General features: G+C 42.8%; 1 protein-coding gene and 1 pseudogene across 1 annotated transcript in view; both read left to right on the top strand.

Moving 5' to 3' along the window:
* Nucleotides 1-15,262, top strand: part of WNT2 (Wnt family member 2) — a 45,687-nt gene extending 30,425 nt beyond the window's left edge. Inside the window, exon 5 of the mRNA XM_046669093.1 lies at nucleotides 10,700-15,262. Within this exon, the coding sequence (XP_046525049.1) occupies nucleotides 10,700-10,929 (230 nt within the window). The 3' untranslated portion in view covers nucleotides 10,930-15,262. The remainder of the gene's footprint in view (nucleotides 1-10,699) is intronic.
* A 6,243-nt stretch (nucleotides 15,263-21,505) lies between these two features.
* LOC124244240 (heterogeneous nuclear ribonucleoprotein A1-like) lies at nucleotides 21,506-22,421 on the top strand (annotated as a pseudogene).
* Nucleotides 22,422-22,792: the final 371 nt, after the last annotated feature.

Here is a 22,792-nt window from a genome sequence, read left to right as displayed (position 1 = left end):
TGTGGCGTATTGTGCAATTAGCCCATCCCGCCTTCCAAAATACTCTATTTCCTTGACCTCTGTAACACCACATTCTTCTGATTTTCCTCCTGCCCTAATAGCTGGTCTTTCTGAATTTCAGTGGTTAGCTTCTCCTCTTCTGTTTCTAAATTTTGAAGATCTTCAGGGCCCAATCCGGGCCCTCTTCTGTCTCTGTGCTTTCTCCCTGGGTGGTCTCCTCCATTGCTGTGGCTTTAACTGCTATCTCAGTCCACATCTGTGTCCTCTCTCCTCATGTTGTATCCAACTCCCTGCTTAACAGCTCCGCTCGGATTGCTCAAATTTTTATCAACGTGCTTCTGTTCAAAACTGAATTGATTTGTCCCACTCCCAAAACCTGTTTTCCTCAGGCTTCCCCTTCTCAGAAAATGGCACAGCCATCCACTCCGTTAGTGAAGCCATAAACCCACAAGGCATTTGTTACACTACTATCTCATTTCCATGTCCAGTGCATCGCCAGGTCCCCTTAAAATGTATCAAGGACCAATCTCAGACAGCCTTGTTCTTTCATTCATAGCACATGCCACAGTTGTAGTTAATTTGTTTAAATATTTATTTGTTACCTGTTTGTTCCACTGGACTCTGATTCCATGATGGCAGGAACTCTGTTCACCACTGGATCCTCAGCACCTAGTATATAAGCATGTGTTGAATTGACCTGAGTGGCAAGTTATAAACAACATAAAAGGGGTTCACCATATTAGATGAATTCTTACATTGCTGCTTAAAGATAACTTGGTTTCTTTGACAGGTAATTACTAAGCACATCTTCACTCATCTCTGAATCCTTTATAATACACAGCCTATGAAAATTCCCATTTAAGCTTGAGTTAAGTGTTAAGTGGAATTTTTCCTCATATTCAAGTGCATTAGTGGACCATTTACAGAGCTTAAGATGTTGCTGGCTGCCCATGTCCCTGGATGATATTAAAAGTCTCAAATAAATGCAGACTATATTTATTGCTTTTAGCTGCCACCAAATACTCAGTACTTTTACTCTTTGGGGCCTTTTTAATTTACTACTATCAGTAGGATTACTGGTTAGTTCATCTGATCTCATTGTTAACATAAGCAAAATACTTTTCACATCCAATGCTGTTTTATCTATAGGCATGATTTGTAATCTGCATGACCTTTCAGAATATAGACTTGCTAGAATTTTTATACTTTCAGGATATACTACAAAGTGCCCTAATTTGAATTAACAATGGCAATCAGATGGAATTTTTGAAAATTGCAAAAAACCCCGAAAATTTCAGAAAAAAGAGAAGGAAATTTTCATTTTCTTACGTTGAAGTCTTTGACGTAACTTGAACTATTAACAAAGAATCTATCAAATACACCTTTTTTTGAAATAGAACAAATTTCTTTCCAATTACCATATTAATATGCTGCAACAAACGAATGAGGTTAAAGTACTTTAAACTAATGTGTTTGCTTACTTCATTTAAGCTTTCCCCATGAAACCTATTTTGTGCTGGTGTGGTAAATCTCTTCTTTAAAGCTATGCAAATTTCAAATTCCTGGTTAAAAGTCCTGCATTAAGGTCGGCAGACTTTGGTGATGCCCATTGCTACCTAATACTATTTCTACTGATTACTAATTAGATAGCCATGGACAAATTAACTTCTCTGGGCCTCTTAAGATATGTATTTCACCTGGAAATTCCTAAGGTTCCTATGAATCGATAAATAAATGAATGAATTGTTGATAAATTTTACTCTAAGTTTGCAATAACAGAAACTGAACTTGATGCCACAAACTCCTTTGAGTTGTCATTTTGAATTTCTATCATTTAGAAATGTGCCGTATTTCTTATATCAGGTGAGACAATTTGAATAGAAACCAGGCTTTTCCCCATCTACTCTCACCATAGTTCCCGCACTGGGGGACTGCTCCCCGGAGAAGTGTGCCCTCCTTTTGCAAGGGAAGGCTGATCTTAATTTTTAAGAAATTGTCTTTAATTTAATATTTAATAAATCAGGAAATATATGTTGACCACCTGAGCACTATGCAGTATATAGAAGAAAGGTAAGACCTGACCCCTGTGCTCAGGGAGAGAAGAAGCACGAGAAATCATCAAACATTTCAAAGCAATGTCTGAGCCCCATTGCATGCCATGCACTGTAGGACTTAGGAAGGAGCCGGCTGGGCATGGAGCAGACACGGAGAGCCCCAAGGAAGGTGCTGGATAGGGCTGAATGTTGAGGGATGAGAAGACTCAATCTAAAGGAGTGAGAGGGGCCTGGCCTGGTGGCACAGCGGTTAAGTGCACACGTTCCACTTTGGCGGCCCGGGTTCACCGGTTCAGATCCTGGGTGCGGACATGGCACTGCTTGGCGAGCCATGTTCTGGCAGACATCCCACATATAAAGTGGAGGAAGATGGGCATGGATGTTAGTTCAGGGCCAGTCTTCCTCAGCAAAAAGAAGAGGATTGGCAGCAGTTAGCTCAGGGCTAATCTTCCTCAAAATAAATAAATAAATAAGTAAAGGAGTGAGAGGAAAGTCCAGTGCATCAGATGAGACTAACTCTTACGAGGAGTCTACACGGCTGTGACATCAGAAAGTCACTTCAGTGGGACGGTAAAAAGATGGCCTGATTAGAAGGTACAGGTGGGAAATAAACAACTTGGGTAGGCTAGTTAGTGCCAGATATGGAAAGCCTTGAAGAGTCTGACCTCAACAACTTTAATTCCTTGATAGGATTTGCTAATTTAGCGGGACATGCTTTCCTGTGCCAGTCAGACCTTTCCTAGTTATTATGAAAGCATTGAATAAAATCACCTGAGATCAGTGGAGGTATTGTCTTTCTGAGATTCAGCTTTGCAGTCCTTAATGCAAGGGAGGGGTAAGCCTTGCAAGTAGATGAATGTGCGGTCTCTAACATTTGCTCTTTAACATTCTTTTCTTCCCTCGATAAATCTGTGTCATTAATGACAACATGTAAGTCAACCAGAGGAGAAACAGTCTATTGGATGACGTGCTTACGTGAATCTTGCTGTATGCCCTAATGGTCAACATATGGGCTTCTGTCAGCCTGGAGTGGCAGGAATTTCCAAAGACACAGGCCCATCCACAGAGAGGGAGCGAGAGCGCGAGAGCGCGAGAGCGCGCCCTTCCTCCAGGTCCCAGAGGCATGGGTCTGGGAACTATTAGCAAAAGCCCTCCGTCCTCCTCTGCTGTCAGGAAGATGCATGTCGGTGGAGACAGAAATGTTTTTGCACTGGGAACCCTGACTCCATTATGAATTTTATAGCTCTGGGGATGGGATGCTCGATTCTGTAAAGTTCCCTCAGTGGTGCCCCGCCAAAAGTGCGTTAAGTGGTCCCAAACTTACACAACTGAGAAACTCCAATTCTTCATCCTCCTTGTTCCATGCCTCTGTGAGCCCTTGTGCGAGTCAGGGCGAGGACACCACCTGTGGAGAGGAGAAAGGTAGATCTGGCTGCAACCCACACCTTCCCACGGCATAGACGTTACAGACTGCCTGGATCTTACGGACACTGAGTCTAGGGCGATGACCTCGTGACCGTGTGGTGTGAAGATGACAGAGGAAGTTTGGGCTCGCTGAGCCTGAGTCTGCAATACTCTGGGGACTGGGATGTGTACTTAGGCGACCACACATCTGGGCACACTTCACAATGGAAAGCAAAGGGAAGTCAGGGAAAAGAACTTCCAACTTGTCACTTCTCTTAGGTGAACTGAGTAAATCAGAATGTGGTAAGAGATAACATTATAAAGCAGCATGGATGATTTTTTTAAACAAACGTTAAGTGTGAAGCAACTAGATATGTATGTATCCTTTTAACATTGTTAAGATATGTTAACATATCAATTTGGGAAACTAAAGATAGGGCCATTACTCAAAAATACTTTTAAAATTTCTCCTTTGAAGTATTTTTAGAGCCAGCCACACATGCTTATGTAGATATGTACGATACAAATATTTGACTCATAAAGATCAATTTGGTGTTTGGAAATGGCTCAGAATGTCTTAAAATGAAGTCTGGAGGAGAGTTAGGTAAGTGATCAGGCTATGACATTCCGTTTTTGGTGTTACAAATTGATGCTACAGACTTTCCTGAACCAGAAAGTTCTGCTTAGAGAGGGCTCTTCCTAGAGTCTTCGGCCGTGGCCCCATCAGTGACATACATTAAAACCACCTTGAGGTCACAAGTGTTTTGGACATGTGTCTTGGTTTTGCAAAGTAATTGGACTCATTCCTCTAAAAGGTGACAGGAATTCAACGGGAATACCAGTACAAGAAAAATGCAGTGTAAGCTACTGACACCATGTTAACTAGCCTTGTTCACTTTGTCATGTAACCTTAGGTGTTTTAATCTTCTTCGGCATATGCACTGGAGACAAAGGTCCCCTCCAAAAAAGTTACATGTCGGGACCTTTGCAAGTTCTTCATTTGATGAAACAGGAAATATGCTAAAGCCCCAAACATGTTCTGTTACCCATGAGCCTACTGTCTGGGGCCTGGCAGGGCACCGGGGTGGAGCTCTCTACCAAAGGCTAAATATCACAACCGTCAAGAGCTTGAGCTCTGGAGTCAGATAAGCCTGGTTTCAAATCCTGACCCTGCCACCTGCTGGCTGTGTGATCTTGGGCAAGTCACTTGACCTCTCTGACCCTCCATTTCCTTATTTCCAAAATGGTGATGGTAATAGTACCTACTTTATAAACTTATGAGAATTAAATGAGATAATGCAGGCAAGTGCTTATCACAGGGCCTAGTCCATGTAAGTACTCCATAAATATTGGTCCCAATTGTGAAGAAAAAGGAGAGAAAAAGGATGAAAAAGAAGGTAGAGGGGAGAAAGAAAAGAAGAGTGAGGAAAAAAAAAGAAGAAAAGAAAGGACAGATTAGTTCAACTCTATGGCTTTGAAGATGTGAAAAAGAAGATTGCTCCTCTGGGCTCAGGGGTGATGGGTGTAGCTGGATTTATTTCTCCAAGTTCTCTTCTTGTGGCTCAGAAGGGGCGGGGCAGTGACGCATTAGTTGATAAGTCAGTATATTATTTAGAAAAAGATCTAAAAGTTTATGTCCCACATATTCAGAACTAAAGTGGGCAGATCATAGAACTCAGTGGCTCCCTTTCAGAAAGCATGCACGCATGTGCACACATGAATGCATAGTTTGAGTCTTATCTTTCAAGAATAATGGTGATGCTTTCTGTTTTGGAAAGGCTAATAGAAAGCCCCCCAGACAGCATAGCCCTACTTCTATCAATAATAGTGAGTCCTTATTATAATTCCTATAAAGGAAAGCAATACCCATAAATTTTGTGTAGCTTCTGCGCTCGGGAAATGCTGTTTTCTGGGTTTTGAGCAAATGGCAATGAGTGTCAAAACTGCCTTTCTGCCCTGTAGTCTGTCATTAGATCTAATGAGATCCAAACCCCAAAACAGGGCCAATTGGTAGTCCATCACTGTGCAGCCGCAGCCTCTCCCCAAACTTCAGAGCCTGCTCTTCCCCTCTCGGTGGCCCCTTCCAGGTGCCGCTGATACCTCAGAGGGGCCCATTACGGCTCCAGCCTATGATCTCACCACTGTTCTGACATCAGTGGCTCTCAACCTTCAAACACCCCTCTCATCTCCCTTTTCTGGGCCCTCATTATGCCTTGTGGGCAGCCAGAGGAGAGTGGTACGTTCAGGTTAATCGTGTTTCCCAGCATTCTACCACCAAACACCGAACTCCTAAGACATCCGTCTCATTGCTGGAGTCTTTGTCTCCTTTACTGAAACCACTTCTGAGTTAAGCACTTGTCCGTGGCCATCGCTCTGTCTGCTCCTGTCGGAGTTTTGACCGTGTTGAGGTCACTTCACTGAGCAATCCTTCTGTTCAGAGTCCTGTTCAGTTTTCTGTATTCGGAGGACAAAAACCACCATGATCGTTGCTCGAGGCTGAGTTAGACCACCAACTGAGACCTCCTTAGGCTTCAAGCCACTGAAAAAAGACCAAGTTCAGTGTTGGTAAATGGCCCACAGCCTGATTCAGGAAGGAGACACTTTACTTCCTGGTCCTGGTCCCCTGTGGCCCACAGCCCAGGAAGGATAAAGGATTCTGATTGCATGATAATGTATTCGTATGTTGATAAATGCATGTCGGTGGAAGTGAAGAATGTTTATTAGTGTGCGGGGCTTATGAACAAAACAGAAGAAGGTCAAAATTCAGAGTCGCCTCTGGGATGGCAGTGGGAGTGCTTTCCACACCCACTGGGGGTCTCATTTCCCACCCATGGCTTCACTTCCCACCTCTGGGCAAAGGATTTCCTAATCTGCGTCTCTGTCCTGACCCCTCTCCTGAGTCCCAGAGAAGATTTCCACTGACCATTTCTACCTGGTCAACCCACAGTCACAGCAGACTCAACATGTTGAAAACTAAACTCATTGTCTTTGCTCAAAGCCTGGCCCTCCCCGCTTGTTCCCCACCTCAGGAAATGTCACTAGCATAAACCTAGTCACTCAAGCCAAAAACCTGGGAGTACTTCCCAACTCTTTTCAACCTCTCAGCCATCCATCCCGTCAATCACCATGTCCTGCTGCTCCTGCCTCTTCAACTTCTCTCGGGTCCATTTACCTTTCCCATTCCCACCACTACTGTCTTCATCCAGGCCACATCGTGTCCTGCCCAGAGACTGTATGGGTCTCTAACTTGTCTCTTTGCCCCCACCCTGGCCCCCTTCAGTCCATTCAACCCCAACTCCCATAGTGATCCTGCTGAAACACGCATCAAATTATGGTGCCTTTTTGTGTAAAAATTCTCAGTAGCATTCCATTGCCCTTGGGTTAAAGTCTAAACCCCTTAACCTGTTACATAAGGCCTTTCACAGTGCAGCTTCCACCCACCACTCCAGCCTCTTCTCTTGACACCTTCCCCTTTGAATGCTACATTCCAGCCATGTTGAACACCTTTCTGCTCCTCATACATCTCCAGGTCTGTGTGTACGTGGCCTCTTCCTCCTCTTTCTCCCTCTCCTTCTTCTTGATTTTGAAATATAAAATGCATACAGAGAAGTGCATATATCACATGCGTACAGCTTAGTGAATTATCTCAAATGAGCACACCCATATAACTTATGCCCAGATCAAGAACCTAAAGAGGACCAGTATTCCAGAAGCTTCCTTCATGCTCCTTTTCACTACCCTCCAAGAGGAATCACTACCCTGACTTCTGATAGCATAGACTAGTTTTTCCCACTTTTGTACTTTATACAAGTGAAAACCTACTGAATTGTGTCAGATAGCTACTACTGCGTAACAAACCACCAATAAACTTAACAGCCTAAAATAACCTTGAAGTCCCACTTTCAGCCTCATCGCTCCTGCAGCTTATGCTTTTTCATCCTCTTCATCACCACACTTCTTGAAAATTGCCTACACTCACTGTCCACCAGTCCTCTCCTCCCATTCACTTTTCAATCCACTGCATCCATCCATATCATTCCATTGAAGCAGTTCTCATCAAAGGGCATCAGTTACCTCCTCATTGCTGAGCCAAAGGAACATTTTGCAGTCTTTTCCTACTTCACACCCGCCACCACCCACCCCCCACTTCAGCGAGTCACCAAGTCCTGCTGACTCTCCCTCTTCCACCCATTGTGTATTTACGCTACTTCTGTCTCCACTCGTTATTTCTTGCCTGGACTAATTCAACAGCCTCAAGGACACCTCCCTGCCCCAAGCCACTCTTCTAGACTTATCATTCTGACATGTTCTTTCCTGATTAAAAATCTGGACTGGCTCACCACCTATCGTACAATAAAATCCAAATGGTAGCAAGGCAGGAAGACTCTTGTGCCGGTTGCTCCAACCTCCCTTTCCATGCTCTTTGCCTAACACACACCTGTGCCTCAGCCACAGTGAATTTGCACAGTCTCGTGAACTTACCCTCTGAATTTCTGCCAGGAGGTGCTCTCTTGCCTGAAATGCCTTCCACCCCATTTTGCCCTGCAAATCTTATATTCATCCTTCATGTCATATCTCTGATGCCACCTCCTCTGTAAAACTGTGCCATTCACAACCTTTTTCGAATCCTATTTGCTTACTATTAATATTGATACTAATAAATATCATTAATATAATGTGCTTGGTTCCCTCCCCCTAGAACACAAACTCCTCAAGGCAGGATCTTAGTTTTGTTCAGTGATATATCCTGAGCTCCCAGACTGTGGGAGCACATGGTGGACACTCAAACACTTGTTAAGTGAATGAATGGCTAACATTTATTGAGCACCTATTATACCAGGCTCTTTCAGACATCATCTCATCCCATCCTCACCACCACCCTATGAGGAACGAACTGTTTTTATCCCAGTTTTGCATGGGAGGAAACTGAAGCTTAATGACGTTAAGTAACTTGCCCAAGGTCACACAGTTGATACATGGCAAAGCTAGGATTTGAACCCTAATTTGCCCAAGCCCTGAATAACCTCACTCTCCTGTCTTTGAGCTTTGTCTGCAGTGGTGCTGTGCACAAAACTCTACGGTGTGTTATAGCAGGTCTTCAGCAAATAGAACCATTATCTTGAAGTAGTGGAAATCTCTCTTTACCTGTTTATCTCTTCATTATATTATGAGTTCCCTGAGAGTAGGAACTGAATCCTAATTATTTTATTTTCCCACCACCACCACCAAAAACTCCAAGCAGCAGGCACAGTGTTTTACACGTGTTCACTACATGTTTATTGAACTAAATAAATGGGTGTGCTATTAAGAGGCAGCATTGGCAGTGAGTTCTTTTTGCACACTCAGTAATTCTGAGCACTGTCCTGATGGTTGCCCTGAATCCAGGCCCAACTGCTGCCTCTTCTAATCCTTTGCTTCTTCGGCACGATGTAGGCTCTGGGCCATCCCTGGCTGACCCACCCGCCACCCTGACCCCGGCCCTTTGCCATCCTTCCTGTCCTTGTGAAATTCCCCTGCTTGTCTTCCTGCTGTCAGTGGCCTGATCACTCAGAGAGAGTTCTGCCCTACCCTCTTCTCTTCTCGACCCCGTGCCCTGCTTGAACCTGGCTGCTTCCCTGGTCATTCTTGAGAGGCAGGGCAACATCACATTTATATAGATAATTGGAACACAGTGTGGATTGTGATAAACACAGAGAGAGTCACGAGGCACTGTAGGAGTTATAAAGAGGGAGAAATTCCTAGTTAAATGATGGAGGAACGGAAAATGAATTAAGTCACTGTCTTTTTCATCCTGATAAAGTTATGTTTTGTTTTTTTTAATAAAGAGTTGAGCTTCTCTAGGTTTGTCAATTATTTAGAACTGTTGATTACAAGGAATAGAAACTGGAGTGGTTTAAGCTAAAAGGGAAATTTATTATAAGGATACAGAGTCTCTAAGAACCAAAGGTCGGAATGCAGCCAGGCCTCAGGGAGAAGTGGAAGCAGGACAAGAAAATAGTCCAGGATCTGGGCAGCATTCTCCTTCCATGTCTTCTCCTCACTGTCTCTGTACATCTGCCTTGTTCTTGTCTCTCTGTGGAGCTCCTCTAGTCCTCAGACCTCACCATGGTACATGGCTGCCAATGGCTACTGAGATTATACTTGGCAAGACTGTCTCCATCAAAATCACAAATCCCCAAGGAAATCTACCTGCTTGACCTGGAGCAAGTCAGGTGCCCACCCCTGGTCCAATCACTTGCCACCAATAAGTGGGGTAATGTCGTTCAACATGGCTATGAGACGCCCATCTCTGTGCAGAAGGAAGAAGCAGGAAGGATGATTGTAAGCTGAGCAGACTCTCCAAAAATGTCCCCTACACTTGGTTCTGTTGTCTGATAATGCTCTTGTGAAAGAATTCTGTGTGCTTACCTGGGGATAGAACAAATTAAGAGGCTTCCTGTCTTTGAGATTCTTTTTTCAGAAACAAATATATGAATATGAATTGCAATTTAGCAAACATCACCCTAATTAACTAAAACAGTGTTCCACTGGTCATTCCTAACAGGGTTTTTATGCCAGCTTTGTTCATAGAAGACCTAGAATCTTGACTTCAACCAGATGCCTCACACACATCTAGATGGCCTGCTAGACTGCAGTACGAAAGATTAACCAGGCTGGGCCTTGCTCCCTCCTCAAGGTCTTACACAAATGATGCCCACACTTCCCCTTCAACAACCAGAATTCTCCTCTCTTCTAATAAGCCAGTGGAATCAGGTCTGGGGAGACAGAATCCCCTCTCTTTGAGGGTTCCACACCCCTACAAGTTCTGAGAGAGCTAACTTTGGCCACTGCTTCCTTAACATGGTTTGAGGTCAGGACAGAAGGGACTAGGATAGATCCTTCTTTCATTCTCATCCTTGCCCATTCGGTGATCCATCAATCCAAGCCTAGTCAAGGATAATCTGAGAAGTTGATCTAACTCAGAAGTGGGAACGCTGGAGTCAGGTTGCCCAACGCAGATCCAAAGCTTCACAACATCCTTCCTGGTTTTGGCCTTTTGGGCACCACTGCACTCCTTGTGGTTGGCTCCCAGGGTTGACACACGCTACATGGGCCCACAGAACTGGTGGTACAGCCCCAGGCTGTGGTGAGGTGGAGTCAGGGCCCCGTCCCAGAGGATGACCTCCTAACTCTTCTCCTCTCGAGGCATGTTGCAGTCCACTTGTACCTTTTCGGTGACGCCTCCCTGGCTTATCTTCTAGGCTCCCTGGGTACAGCAGGCCGCGTGTGCAACCTGACTTCCCGAGGGATGGACAGCTGCGAAGTCATGTGCTGCGGGAGAGGCTACGACACCTCCCGTGTCACCCGGATGACCAAGTGTGAGTGTAAGTTCCATTGGTGCTGTGCCGTGCGCTGTCAGGACTGCCTGGAGGCCCTGGATGTGCACACATGCAAGGCCCCCAAGAGTGCCGACTGGGCATCTCCCACATGACCCCAGCGAAGGTTGCCATCCACCTCTCCTCCTGCAAGGACTCCGTTGGCTCTGCAAGGACTCTGGGTCTTTGGGTTCTCTCGGGAAGGTATTCCTAAGGCATGTGGCCTTTGTCTCATCAGAAGCCCCTTCTCCCTCCCTGGGGGCCCCAGGACTGCGGCCACATGCTGCACATACAGCATGCCCTGTTCTCTCTGACTTCCAGCATCCTGGGGCACATCTCCTCCTGGTCATGACAGGCTGTTGGAAGGCAAGAGGGGTGGGCCCAGCTCACTGTCTCCACCCTCCTAGAAGTTTTGCCTTTCTAGAGCAGTTGGCCAGAGGGGAATAGTGTCTCAAAGGAGCTTTTTCTGTATCTTCCAACAAATGCTCACAGTTAATAAATTCCATGCTTCTCTCTGGAGGGTAAAGTAAAGAAAGCAGGATCAGCTGTCACTGAGTTAACTTTAATTCTTGAAAAGACCAAGCAAGGCTTTTGCCTGATCAAGTGATTTTCACGGCCACCACCTTCAGGGGTAGTTGGTAAGTGCCTGGAGAATGATGGCTTTCAATAAATTTTAGGTTTAAAATGCATGTTTTTCAAGGCATTTATTGCCATATTGAAATCTGATGTGACCAGGTGGGACTGCTGTCCTTGGGCAAGTTTTGAATCTTTGCAATAGCAAAAGCCGCAGAAAGTGATTCCTTTGCGATACTGTCCCCTCAATATAAAGAAGCTTTAGGGAATGAGGCTTTCTTCTCACTCAGGATCTGAAGGGATTTAAAAAGAAGATTGACAATCTGGCAGCATCCTGTATCTACTGGGTGGAGATGGAGGAAAATACCTTAGTGAGTGGAAGACAAGAAAATGTGTCTGTGCAGATAAGGAAAACAAGGGGGAATAACATTCCTATGTGGTATGGTGCATGTGAGCCGTGGAATTTTGTAACTGAAATGGTTTTGAGAATGACAACTTCAGGGCTGACAAGATCAGGGAACGAAAATGCTGACAAGAGGTTTCCAGAGAGTCATGCCTGGACAGCCTTTACCATAAGCAGATGCCCAAAAGAAGTTGACTGTGTTTACCATCATTACCCTTCAAGCACATTTTAAAGACCTGTCATATTAAATTGTGTTCATCTGACACTTACAAGACGACGAGATATCATAGCCTAAAGCAAATGACACACAGACTTGCCTGTAAAGTCGGTAACCCTGGTATATTATACTGCAAACAAATCGTAACTTGGAGACTATATTTAAGGGACCCAGCTGTAATTGTGGGAACATGAATATGCAAGTTGTAGTTGGCTTCTGCCACGAGCCAAAAGATGACATCTAGGGGAAATAGAGAGGCCGCCTGCCCCATTTTGGATAAGAAATGAAGGAAAGGTGAAATATAGGAAGCTGCTTCTCATCTGCTTCTACAATTAGGTTCTTGTTCTCAATGTGATGCCTTCACAGAGTTACATTAACTAACAGGGTGTTTCGTTATATGCATCTCGTGTCAAATTATTGACATCTCCTCATTTAATACTTTGGCCTTCAGGTTCTCTATCCTTGCTTTACAGCAGGACATTTAGGCTGAGGCTCATGGAAAGCAACATGCTGGAGGATTTTGTCATAATTGATATTTGCCTCCTAGCCCTCTTAAAAATGACAGCATTCATCTCTTTTCCCTCATTCCCAAACCGCAAAATTTCTTGTCTAATTTTTCCAAAGTGGCTCGTTCTTCTTTTTATTCTATGGATTAAGAGGGTGGGAACAGTGGAGCATGACAGTAGCTGCTCTGAGCTCTGTGTGGGCCTGTAGGGTGAGTGGGAAGGCCAGGCAAGTGGGCTCAGTCTTAGTTACACTGAAACTTGCTGTGAATGTCTTCCTGCAAGGATGAAGGGACTTTCATGAGGATCCCAAAGCCATCCGCCCTTCTTCCTGCTGGATGAACTGTGAAACCATAAATCTGTGGATATATTTAGACATGGAAATTGACTTAGAGGACATCTCAGCTCCCTCAATTTGTATCTGTGGAAACTGGGACTACGAGAGGTGCAGGGATCTGTACAAATATCAGCCTTTACCCCAGCACTCCATCACAAATAGGACCACACTCCAACAGTGTTCAAGAAAGTTAAGCACTTTATCTATTAAATGAAACTAGTCTGTCTCAGAAGTAACTCAGTGGATTCTAAATAATGTTAGCATCCAAAGGGGAGGTTCATTGTCTTTTTATTCCTGGGATGTTTAGATCTTTCTTTCTATTCTGAAATGCATCCTTCCTGATAAAGAGCAAGGAGACAAGGCATATCCATGTAGAAACCTACATAAATTGTCCTAATCTGTAAGGGAGACTCTGGCAACCATCTCAAGCATCAGTGTGTGTGGCCATTGTGGAGGGCATTATAAGAGAGTGAAATATTCTTATCTGCTTTTATTTCTGAAAGAGGAAATCGCCATTATTTGAAAAAAAATGAAGAAAAGAAACAGGTGAAGATAATTTCAAATTCATTTTATTTAGGGCTTGGTGGAGGATCAACATTCCATGATTCTAAAATGTACTAAACTCTTGATTATCTGAGGCTTTTAAGGGAAGGCATGGCATGAATTACCCAAAACAAAATAATAAGAGAATCTATTCAAGTCAAATCCCCTTACAAATTCCCTCTCAATAAAAATCTTATTATAAATCGAAGCTTTCTAGGCCCAAGATGATAGCCATTAATTTTCTGCATTATCTGAAAAAGTTCCACACAATCAGAGATCTTGACTGGTTCACAGGAATTTTCTTCAATAAAGATATAATCTGCACGTGACTCTGAGACCAGCAAATGGGTTGTTTTCTTCAGTACATTTGCCTCCCTAAATCAGTCTGTGGTACCGACTGATCTTTGTCTGTATTCTGTGAACACAGTTTGTCAAGGCACATTCTAATTACAGCATCCTGGACAGCCCCTCAGGCTCTGAAAGCGTCAATGCCCTGCCCGAAGAGACCCCCCTCCAATGGCTTAAGTTTAAGCACAAAAGCCCCAGTGCCAAGACCACCCTCAGTTCTGGCTCTGTGCTCCTTGGGGCTGGGGGCCCTGGCATGTTATTGGACCACAGATGCTTCAGGGTGGAAGTGGGAGAGACATAGGGCATCTCAGAACACTGACTCTCTTATACAGATGTCACTGGATTGGAATGAGCATCCCAGAAGGACCCATCAGATGGCAATTTAATCTGCATGGGGCCAGATGATGGGAGGGGGAATGAGAGGGAAACAGCCAGACAGCTGTTGCCAAGTGAGTGGCTGAGCTTGGTCATGGCAGAGAGTGGCTTTTTCAGCTCTTGTTGGTAACCTCCACTTTTCCTCCTGCTGTTGCTTCCCTGTCCCCTCCCAGCACCTACTACCAGACGCATAGGGAGACCCAGAGGCTGAGGCCTCAGGCCACTGCTCAGATCCCCCATACCTGTTGTGTAGCTCTGCTCCAGGCCACCAACGTTAATTTCAATAGATGTTTTCAATTGTCATAACATATTCCTTTTTCTTGGAGTTTTTACAAAGCTTGAAAACATGAGGTATCACGTTTCTTTTTCAAAGAAGGTAGGTTTACAGTCAGAAAATCCAGCTTCACCTCAGCATTTCCTAACCCTATGAATTTACTAAGGAATCTTAACATCGACCCTCTGAGACCTACAGCGGGCCTCTCTCTCAGAAGCAGCCAACATGACCATGCTTGCGCTTGTGCTTGGCAGCATTCTCAGGCCAGGATATTGTTATTCCTTCTCATTTCTTAAAGGCTGGCCCGGGGCTGGTGTTGTTTCGCTCAGGTGAAAAACATTCATCTCCCCTCTTGCCCACTCTCAAAATAAAGGCTCAAAGAGGTGTCCAATGGACCAGAACCATTCCTTTGTGTCTATTTACTATACTTCAACCTGGGTTCCCTTATCTTCAGAGCAAAAGTTGTACTCTTAACAAATAGACCTCGCCAGTTCCAAAGCTGGTAAATGCTTCTGTCAGGCCTGTGCCGACTTCTGAAAAGCAATGCCCGGGTGTCAGCTGACAGCTCAGACGTGCTTCTTTCGACCTTCTCCTTACCTAGGCAGAAAAAACTTTCACTCATCCATGAGAATGTTCTTTACATTTTTCTGGGGATCAGCAAGGTGACAGGTGGTTTGCAAAGCCCAACATGATCATTATTTTTCTAAATCATAGTTGTTCCAGCTCTAGTTTTTTTTTTTCCTGATATTCACATGGATTCCTGTTTAACCAAACCTCCCACTTCCACAAGCTAATAAAAGTGTCACGCAGATTGTTACAAAGAACTATTGTTATTTACAAGTCTACATTTTCTGTGAAATCAAAACATAATAAAGAGAATTTTCAGTGTTGACTTTGTTATTTTAAACTTGTGACAGTCTTGCCAAACCCTCTGGTGAAAAGAAATCGCTCAGGTTATGGGAATTATTCCCGTGTCTCTTCTCAGAACCATGCTTAACACAACTTAATCGAAAGGGGTCTCTCAAGTTTGTAAAGATTTTCGGGGACGGCAATCGTCTTACCTTACTGATAACTACTCCTGTGAGTTCATGGGTGTGGCTTATATTCCAGACCAAGAAATTATTCCAGATTTTTACCCTGTGTTCTCCTGTGGTCGCCATCTAAGTGTTTGCCCTCTCTCGGTGTCAGCCTGCTTTCACACCATTTATAAATTCAGTGTCTCTTCACAGCAGCTAGACCCACCCTGTTGACTTCTCTGAATTACTGCTTTCAATGTAAGTGCTTACTCGTGGCTAAAATGGTATTTTCTCAGCTTGATTAAAAACATGCAAGATCCCTCACCCCTTTATTGAGATCTGTGCATCCTGATTGTGTGTGTTACTTATATACAAGCAGTGAAAGCTCAGAAAATGGAAACAAACTCTCCCCCAGCAAAGGAAATCCACCCCGATTGTCTCTTCCCTGATAAACTATGTTTTGGGGTGACCTGACTAAGCAAGTTGCTGACTCTGCACTTCATGCACCCCAAGATGGCCCCAGAGTCAGGCTGCTCCCTGTCCCTCTAGGATTCCATTGTTCCTTCCAGAAACTACCACACTGGGATGATCTGAAGAAGAGGTGGTGGGTGACACGTGTCTGTGTGTGCTTTTCAAAGGGCATTTCCCCAAAATATTTTTGCCCAGACATTGCCCAGTCAATGAAATTTCCCTTTATCTAACCCTTTGTGTGAGAGGGCCGCCCTGCACATTGTAGATCTTTAGAAGTTACCCTGGTCTCTAACCACAACATGCTAGAAGCAACTCTCTTGCTCCCCAGTTATGACAACCAAAAGCGTCTCCAGACATTGCCGGATGACCCCAGTGTGTGTTTGTGGGTGAGGGGCGTGTGAGGGGTGATAGTGAAACCATTCCCGGCTGAGAACCACTGGTCTAACACTTTGAGTTAAGTCCTCTTTTAAAATACAAGCCATATATACCCCTGGCATTTTCAGTTAGGAACACCTCACTGGGAGTATTACTTAATGAGATTAATTCTCGTTATTAATGTATCAGTCTAGCTGGGAAGGAATCTTGTGGAAGGGGTGTAGTCGTTGAACCCTCAGCCTCATGGGGCAGAATGAGACAGGCTGAGACCTGAAACTCACTTGGGCCTACACTGTATCCAGAGAGTGTGGGAAAGCATGAGGCCCCTGGGTTTCCGAGGATGGGACTCAAAGGAAGGATGAAAGGTTAGCAAGGAGAAACAATAATGTGGTTTTGGAAGCTGGAGGCAGAATTCCTGTTAGGAACTCAGTTTCACAACAAGCAGTGGGGAAAAAAAAGCCCCAAGATGTGGCCTGGAAGGTGGAGGAGTGAGAACGTTATAGCTCTGCATGAAATAGTTGAGTAATGTTGAGTTTGTCAGAACAGAGGAGAGGGTAATAATAAAGAGGGGTTCTGCAAAATGCAGAAAGTCTGAGTTTCAAGCAAAGAGAACGAGAATTTCCAGTTTAAGGCCCAGGTGGGTATCATCTGCAGGTTGGTCACTGAAACACACTCCCCACCCGCCCCTCCCCACGCTTTGAGTTGTCCCTATTGCAGGCAACACTGGCATTGTGGGGGTGGTATTTTAGTGGTGTGAAGCAATCAAAGAGCTGTCCAACATGCGCAAACCAAGGTGGGAAAGGGACAGCACATGCTGGATACGAGACGGGGCAGATGGAGAAGGAAAGAAGCCTGGGTGCAGACAAAAGAAAAGGTAACCCCAGGTGGCTGGAGAACTTGGGGCAGATAACAACTGGCTGAAAGAAGGAAGCAGAAAACGTCTTCTTTCACTTGATGATGTTTCGTGGACCAAACTGAATTTATATTTTAGGCTACTCAAAGAGGTAAAGGGTAGATGGGGACCACTTAGATGAACAGAATGATTCTTTATCTGTTCCTCTATGCTCTTACCTAGTTCTAGATAATATGGCATGATTAAAATCTGATCAACGTGATCAACTTACCATTTAGGCTATTTTTGGACACTTAACTTGCTTTTGTAATTTCCGAGTAGCAACTGACCCTGTAAAAGCCCCTGTAATTGAATCACAGGCTCTGGATTTCCCCAGACAGTCGACCAAGTCCTATTTTAATAGCAGTCCAGGCTCTCCTAAGTTCCACAGATGAGAGGAATCACGTTACTGACTGTAAAACCAACGCAAACAATTAAATGAGGAAGATGCATTCAGTATCCACTCAGCCGGATTGCTCACGCTGGTTACTTCAGCAGAGGCTGGGGAGCTTGACAAACCCATCTGAAAATGTTTAGGGGCTTCATGTCACAGGTGGAGGTCGCACACCAGCCAAACAAATAGCAGGAAATACAGAAAAGGAAATCTGAATTGGAGTCTCCAAAAATCTGCCTGCCCGTAGAAACTTTGGCATCTGCCCCTTGATCATTATTCTCCGATAGTAATGAAGACATCGTGAAAGACCTTGAACTCACAGTCATCATTGTGGACTCATGCTTAATCAAGACAAATATTCCCAGACTGAGAGTCCAACTAGAAGGAGAAAGGAGGACGGGTTTAATTTTCCGATATGTTGCTGTGACTATAAACAATGCCTTATCTTCTCAGTAACTCTCATGAAATAATAAGCACTTGTGTTTTTTAAAGTATTTACAGCAGCCCTTGGAGACTATTAGAATCATGATTCACAGATGAGAAATTTCCATCTTCTACAGGGTTTAGTAACTGGAGTAAGAATTACTCAGTAGACTGTCTATACAGACAAATGAATTTGAATGCTGCGTCTGTCTATTAACCGTGCATTCACTGGTGATTCCTTAATTTTTTCTGAACTAACTGAATGATTGGGTGAAGATGACCCCTCTGGTTTGCATATTGTAGGCATATAATTAAACAGTTTCTGAAAATTACATTGTTCTGTCATATGGATATGGGACTTCAACAAAGCAGTGAGGTCACGTGACACTTCCAGCATCCTGAGAGTGATGATTCATGGAATCACAGAATGTCACATTCGGAAGGAGCAACGCACATCATTTATTCCAACCTCTGCATGTTATTCATGGGAAAACAAAAGAAATTTCATGGTTCAGACTGTGTTGTAAGCAAGACACTCTGAATCATCTTCAGGAAAGAATAGTTAGTATTCATTCAGTCTGTGAGTCAACCACTGTGCTACCTACTGGAAATGCAATAGTGAGTAAGACCGACGTCCCTTGCTCAGAGCCTTCTGGGAGGGCTAACACGGAACACGGGTCCTTCACTTCTTATTTTACAAGCACTTTCACATGCGTGATTGGATTTAGTCCTTAGAACCACACTTAGATATAGATATGATTATCCTCTTTTTTCAGATGAGGCAAGTTTGAGAGAGATTTAGTAATTTGCCCAAGATCATAAAAAGGCTTATAAGAGGCAGGGCTTGAACTCAAATATTTGTCTTCTAACTCTCCCTCCAGTGTCCTTTCCAGCCCGCCAGAGCTCCCTCTGATTAAAACTCAGCGAGAAGTGTTCTGTCCAATGGAGTATTGGAAATGACTGAGTTGGTTCCATGATGATATTTTCCAAACAAAAATGAGGACATGTGGACTGCCAAAGGATTTCTATGATTTCTGATTTCATTTGTATGCAATCCAGACAGCAAATCATATGTAGATACATATTTAGCAAAGTTCTACCAGAAAGTGACTTTTAGTTATATATTTAACAAAGCACTTTTATTTAAAATAGTTTTGAGATTCTCCTAGAAAATCAGAGATTTCTGTTCATAAGAAATCTACTTTCTCTGTCATGTGCAGAATTAATCCACAATTACAGATGGTTCAAAAATATTATGTATCAGTCCAAACGTGGTATGAATCATGATTTATTTAAGAGTTTTCACCAAACCCCTACCTAATGCTTGATTAATCGGATTGAATTAACATGTCAATAATTTTGTAAAATATTTTTCATAATATAGTTAAAATTTTCTTAGCAACAATGGCCAAGAAATATTTTTCAAATTATATTCAAATGCAACAATGTATTTTACAATATTTTTAAAGGTACAAGGTGCATATACATATGATATTAACATCTATTAGCAATAATATTTTCACCTGGTTTAACATGAAGTATGGGTGGTCTTTCTCGCCATAGCAAACTGGGAAGATTTGTATAATCCTAGATTATTAGATAATGTTTCTAAGAACAACAGGTGATCTTTCCTCTACCTTCTGGTCTAGAAACAATCTAGCAGGACTAGAGTAATACATGTTGCTATCACTGACCTCCAATTGACCTCTAATCCACTGCTCGCTCAGTCCAGTTTTGTGGTTAGGATTGTTGCGGATGGTGGCCAAATTAGCAAAAGGAAAGTTTCTTCAGAATGTAAAGGAACCAAGGATAAGTTCTTACATGAATATCTGAGGAGTGTAGGAGAGTGAGAGAGAATCTTCGTCTAAATGGAATCTTAAACAATGGGTCAGGAGAGAATTTTTATTACAAGTTTACTACAATTATTTTATTACAATTATTTTAAAAGTATATGGAATAGATTTACACTCATGTTTACTCATGATGAAAAAGAAAAACTGTCCCCAGATATGCATTTTAATTTGTAATATAGCTACTAAGAAATATGAGATTACAGGCCCTTAAAATAAATAAATAAGTAAAATCTAGGGAGTGTAAACCCACCCAGAATGTGATTCATTCTTTTGGAGCAATAAATAGAGTGAGATGATGTCCAAAAGTAATTTTCCTATTTCTTGGACATGTAAGTACTTTTCCTTATAACAACTGTAGCAGAATCAGATCCCTAGGTAGATTATATTGACAACCATGAGGGGGAAAAGCTCACCCCCAAATGTCATTTTCTTTTCATTATCCTTGAATGGGGCCTAAAATTCTCACCTTTACCAATGCTGCCTGGGGATTAAGAACCTATCTTCTGAAATTTTCTTTTAAAATGCATGAATGTTATTCAGCTTTATTCCCTAATTCAGCAATTATGTATTCAACAAATATCTGGCACAATTTGCCATCTACCAAATATTTTCTTGAAACAGCATTGAATAAGGTAAATGAAATAAATGAGACCTCTTCTGGTAATGTGGAAGACTAAACATCTCAAGAAGAAGCCTCCCGCTGCAAATGCTCAGAAATTCTACAAAAGATAAAATAAGCATCGTCTGAAATGTGTGTGTGAGCTTCCCCACCCCCACCCTCAAATACGGGAAAGCTCCAAAGGCCAGAAAGGAAGAGGAAGCTGAAAATTCAAGCTTTGGCACCCTATTGGAGGTTTACTAATCTCCCCATGTAGAAGATTGGGTATTAAAGGGCATGCCAGTACAGGAAATAAGGTCTTGGGCCTTTCTGAAGTGAGGAAGTGGAACTAAGACACAACACCTCATCCCTTCCCGCGTAAAGTCAGAACCTTCAAAGGGCTGTACATTCAATAAGAGCAAAATCTGACCACCAGCATAGGGGATCAGCTGGGAACTACAGTTTGTTGTGAAATGGGATTAGGGTATGGAAAAATAAATAATTAAAATAAACTTACAGCTCTGACCATTTACAGCTATAAGCCTCTCTTCATCTTAGTTTATGTTAGAATTTACATAACTTGTACGCTCCAGGAATTGTCTAGCCAAGAAATTAGCCTAAAACAAAACAATAGTTCTAGATGGAGGTGCCTAGCAGATCCAAGAACAAAACTTCTTTAAGGGTCACATTTTCAACCAGCCTGTAGAGGATTCTTTCAGATGAAGTTTCACCAAAGCTGTGTTCATAATCTAAAATTATAAAACATGCCACAAAATAAGCCACCGTGATCGAGAGTCACAGGAAAAACAAACCACAGACTTAGACTCCCAAGAATATCAGATAAAAAAAATTATTATACACAGACTGTAAGACAAATCTGTTTAGGAATGATAGAAGAAAACTCAAAATGGATACAAAACATGAATAAGATACATAACACTTAAAGGAAAAAGACTAAGCTAAAAGATATTTGAAAAGGGACTAAAAAGAATATCCAGGAATTAAAAATATAGCCACTGATATTAGAAACTCAGTGATTTTCTTCCTGTGGCCACAGCTGAGGAAGCATCATTAAAGTCTTTCCTCCTGCTGCCATCATGTATAATTCGGAGTCTCCCAAAGAGCCCAAAAAACTGCAGAAGCTCTTCATTAAAGGTTTGAATTTAAAATAACCAGTGGGGGACTGAGGAACCATGGGGAATGCTCACAGATTATGTGGTAATGAAAGTTCCAAACCTGAAGCACTCCAGAAGCTTTGGGTTTGTCACATATGCCATTGTGGTGCAGACAGATGCAGTCATGAATGAATGCAAAGCCACACAAGGTGGATGGAAGAGTCGTGGAACCTGAGAGGGCTGTCTCAAAAGGTTTCCAAAGACTGGATGCCCAGTTACCTATGAAAAAGATCTTTGTTAGTGGCATTAAAGACAAAGCTGAAGAACATCATGTAAGAGATTATTCTGAGTAGTCTAGAAGATTGAGGTGATTGAAATAATTACTGACTAGAACAGTGACAAAAAGCGAAGCTTTGCTTTTGTAACCTTTGGTGAACATAACTCAATAAATAAGAGTATCATTCAGAAATACCATACTTTGAAGTAATGAGACCCCTGGCTAAGCAAGACATGGCTAGCGCCTCAGTCAGGTCAAAGTAGTTCTGAAAACTTTGGCAATAGTTGTGGAGGTTATTTTATAGGGAATGACAACTTTGGTTATGGAGGAAACCTCAATGGTTGTGATGGCTTTGGTGTCAGCCACTGTGGTGGCAAATATGAGGGCAGTAATGGATTTGGTAATAACGAAAGCAGTTTTCCAGGTGGTGGACTCTACAATAACTTTGGAAATTACAACAATCAATCTTTAAATTTCGAACCCATGAATGGAGGAAACTTTGGAGGCAGAAGTTCTGGTCCTTATGGTGGTAGAGGCCAATACTTTGCTACTCCACAAAACTAAGGTGGTTGTGAGTGTCCCAGCAACACCAGTAGTTATGACAGTGGCAGAATATTTTAATTACTGCCAAGAAAAAAAATGGTTAGCAGAAGAGGATAGCCAGAGAAGTGACAGAAAAGCTACAGGTTACAAGAGGTTTGTGAACTCAGTCAACCACAGTGGCAGGGTCTAATTGCTACAAGAAGAGATGTTTTAGGAAATGCTCTTATGGGCAAAAAAACTAAGGACTATGTTTGTGACTAACTGAATAACAGATATTTTAGTTTCTGTTCTGTGGAAAGTGCAAAGCATTCCACAAAGTTTTGATGTAGGGTGTTTTTATTTGTTCACATGTTGTTAATTGCTAAATGTAATAGTCTGGTCATGATGCTGATAAAATGTTCTTTAAAAAAAAAACTCAGCAGATGTGGTGAACAGGAAAGTAGATACAG

Source organism: Equus quagga, chromosome 8 (genome assembly GCF_021613505.1).
Source record: "Equus quagga isolate Etosha38 chromosome 8, UCLA_HA_Equagga_1.0, whole genome shotgun sequence".
Taxonomy (NCBI): domain Eukaryota; kingdom Metazoa; phylum Chordata; class Mammalia; order Perissodactyla; family Equidae; genus Equus; species Equus quagga.
This window is presented reverse-complemented; position numbering and strand designations above follow the sequence as displayed.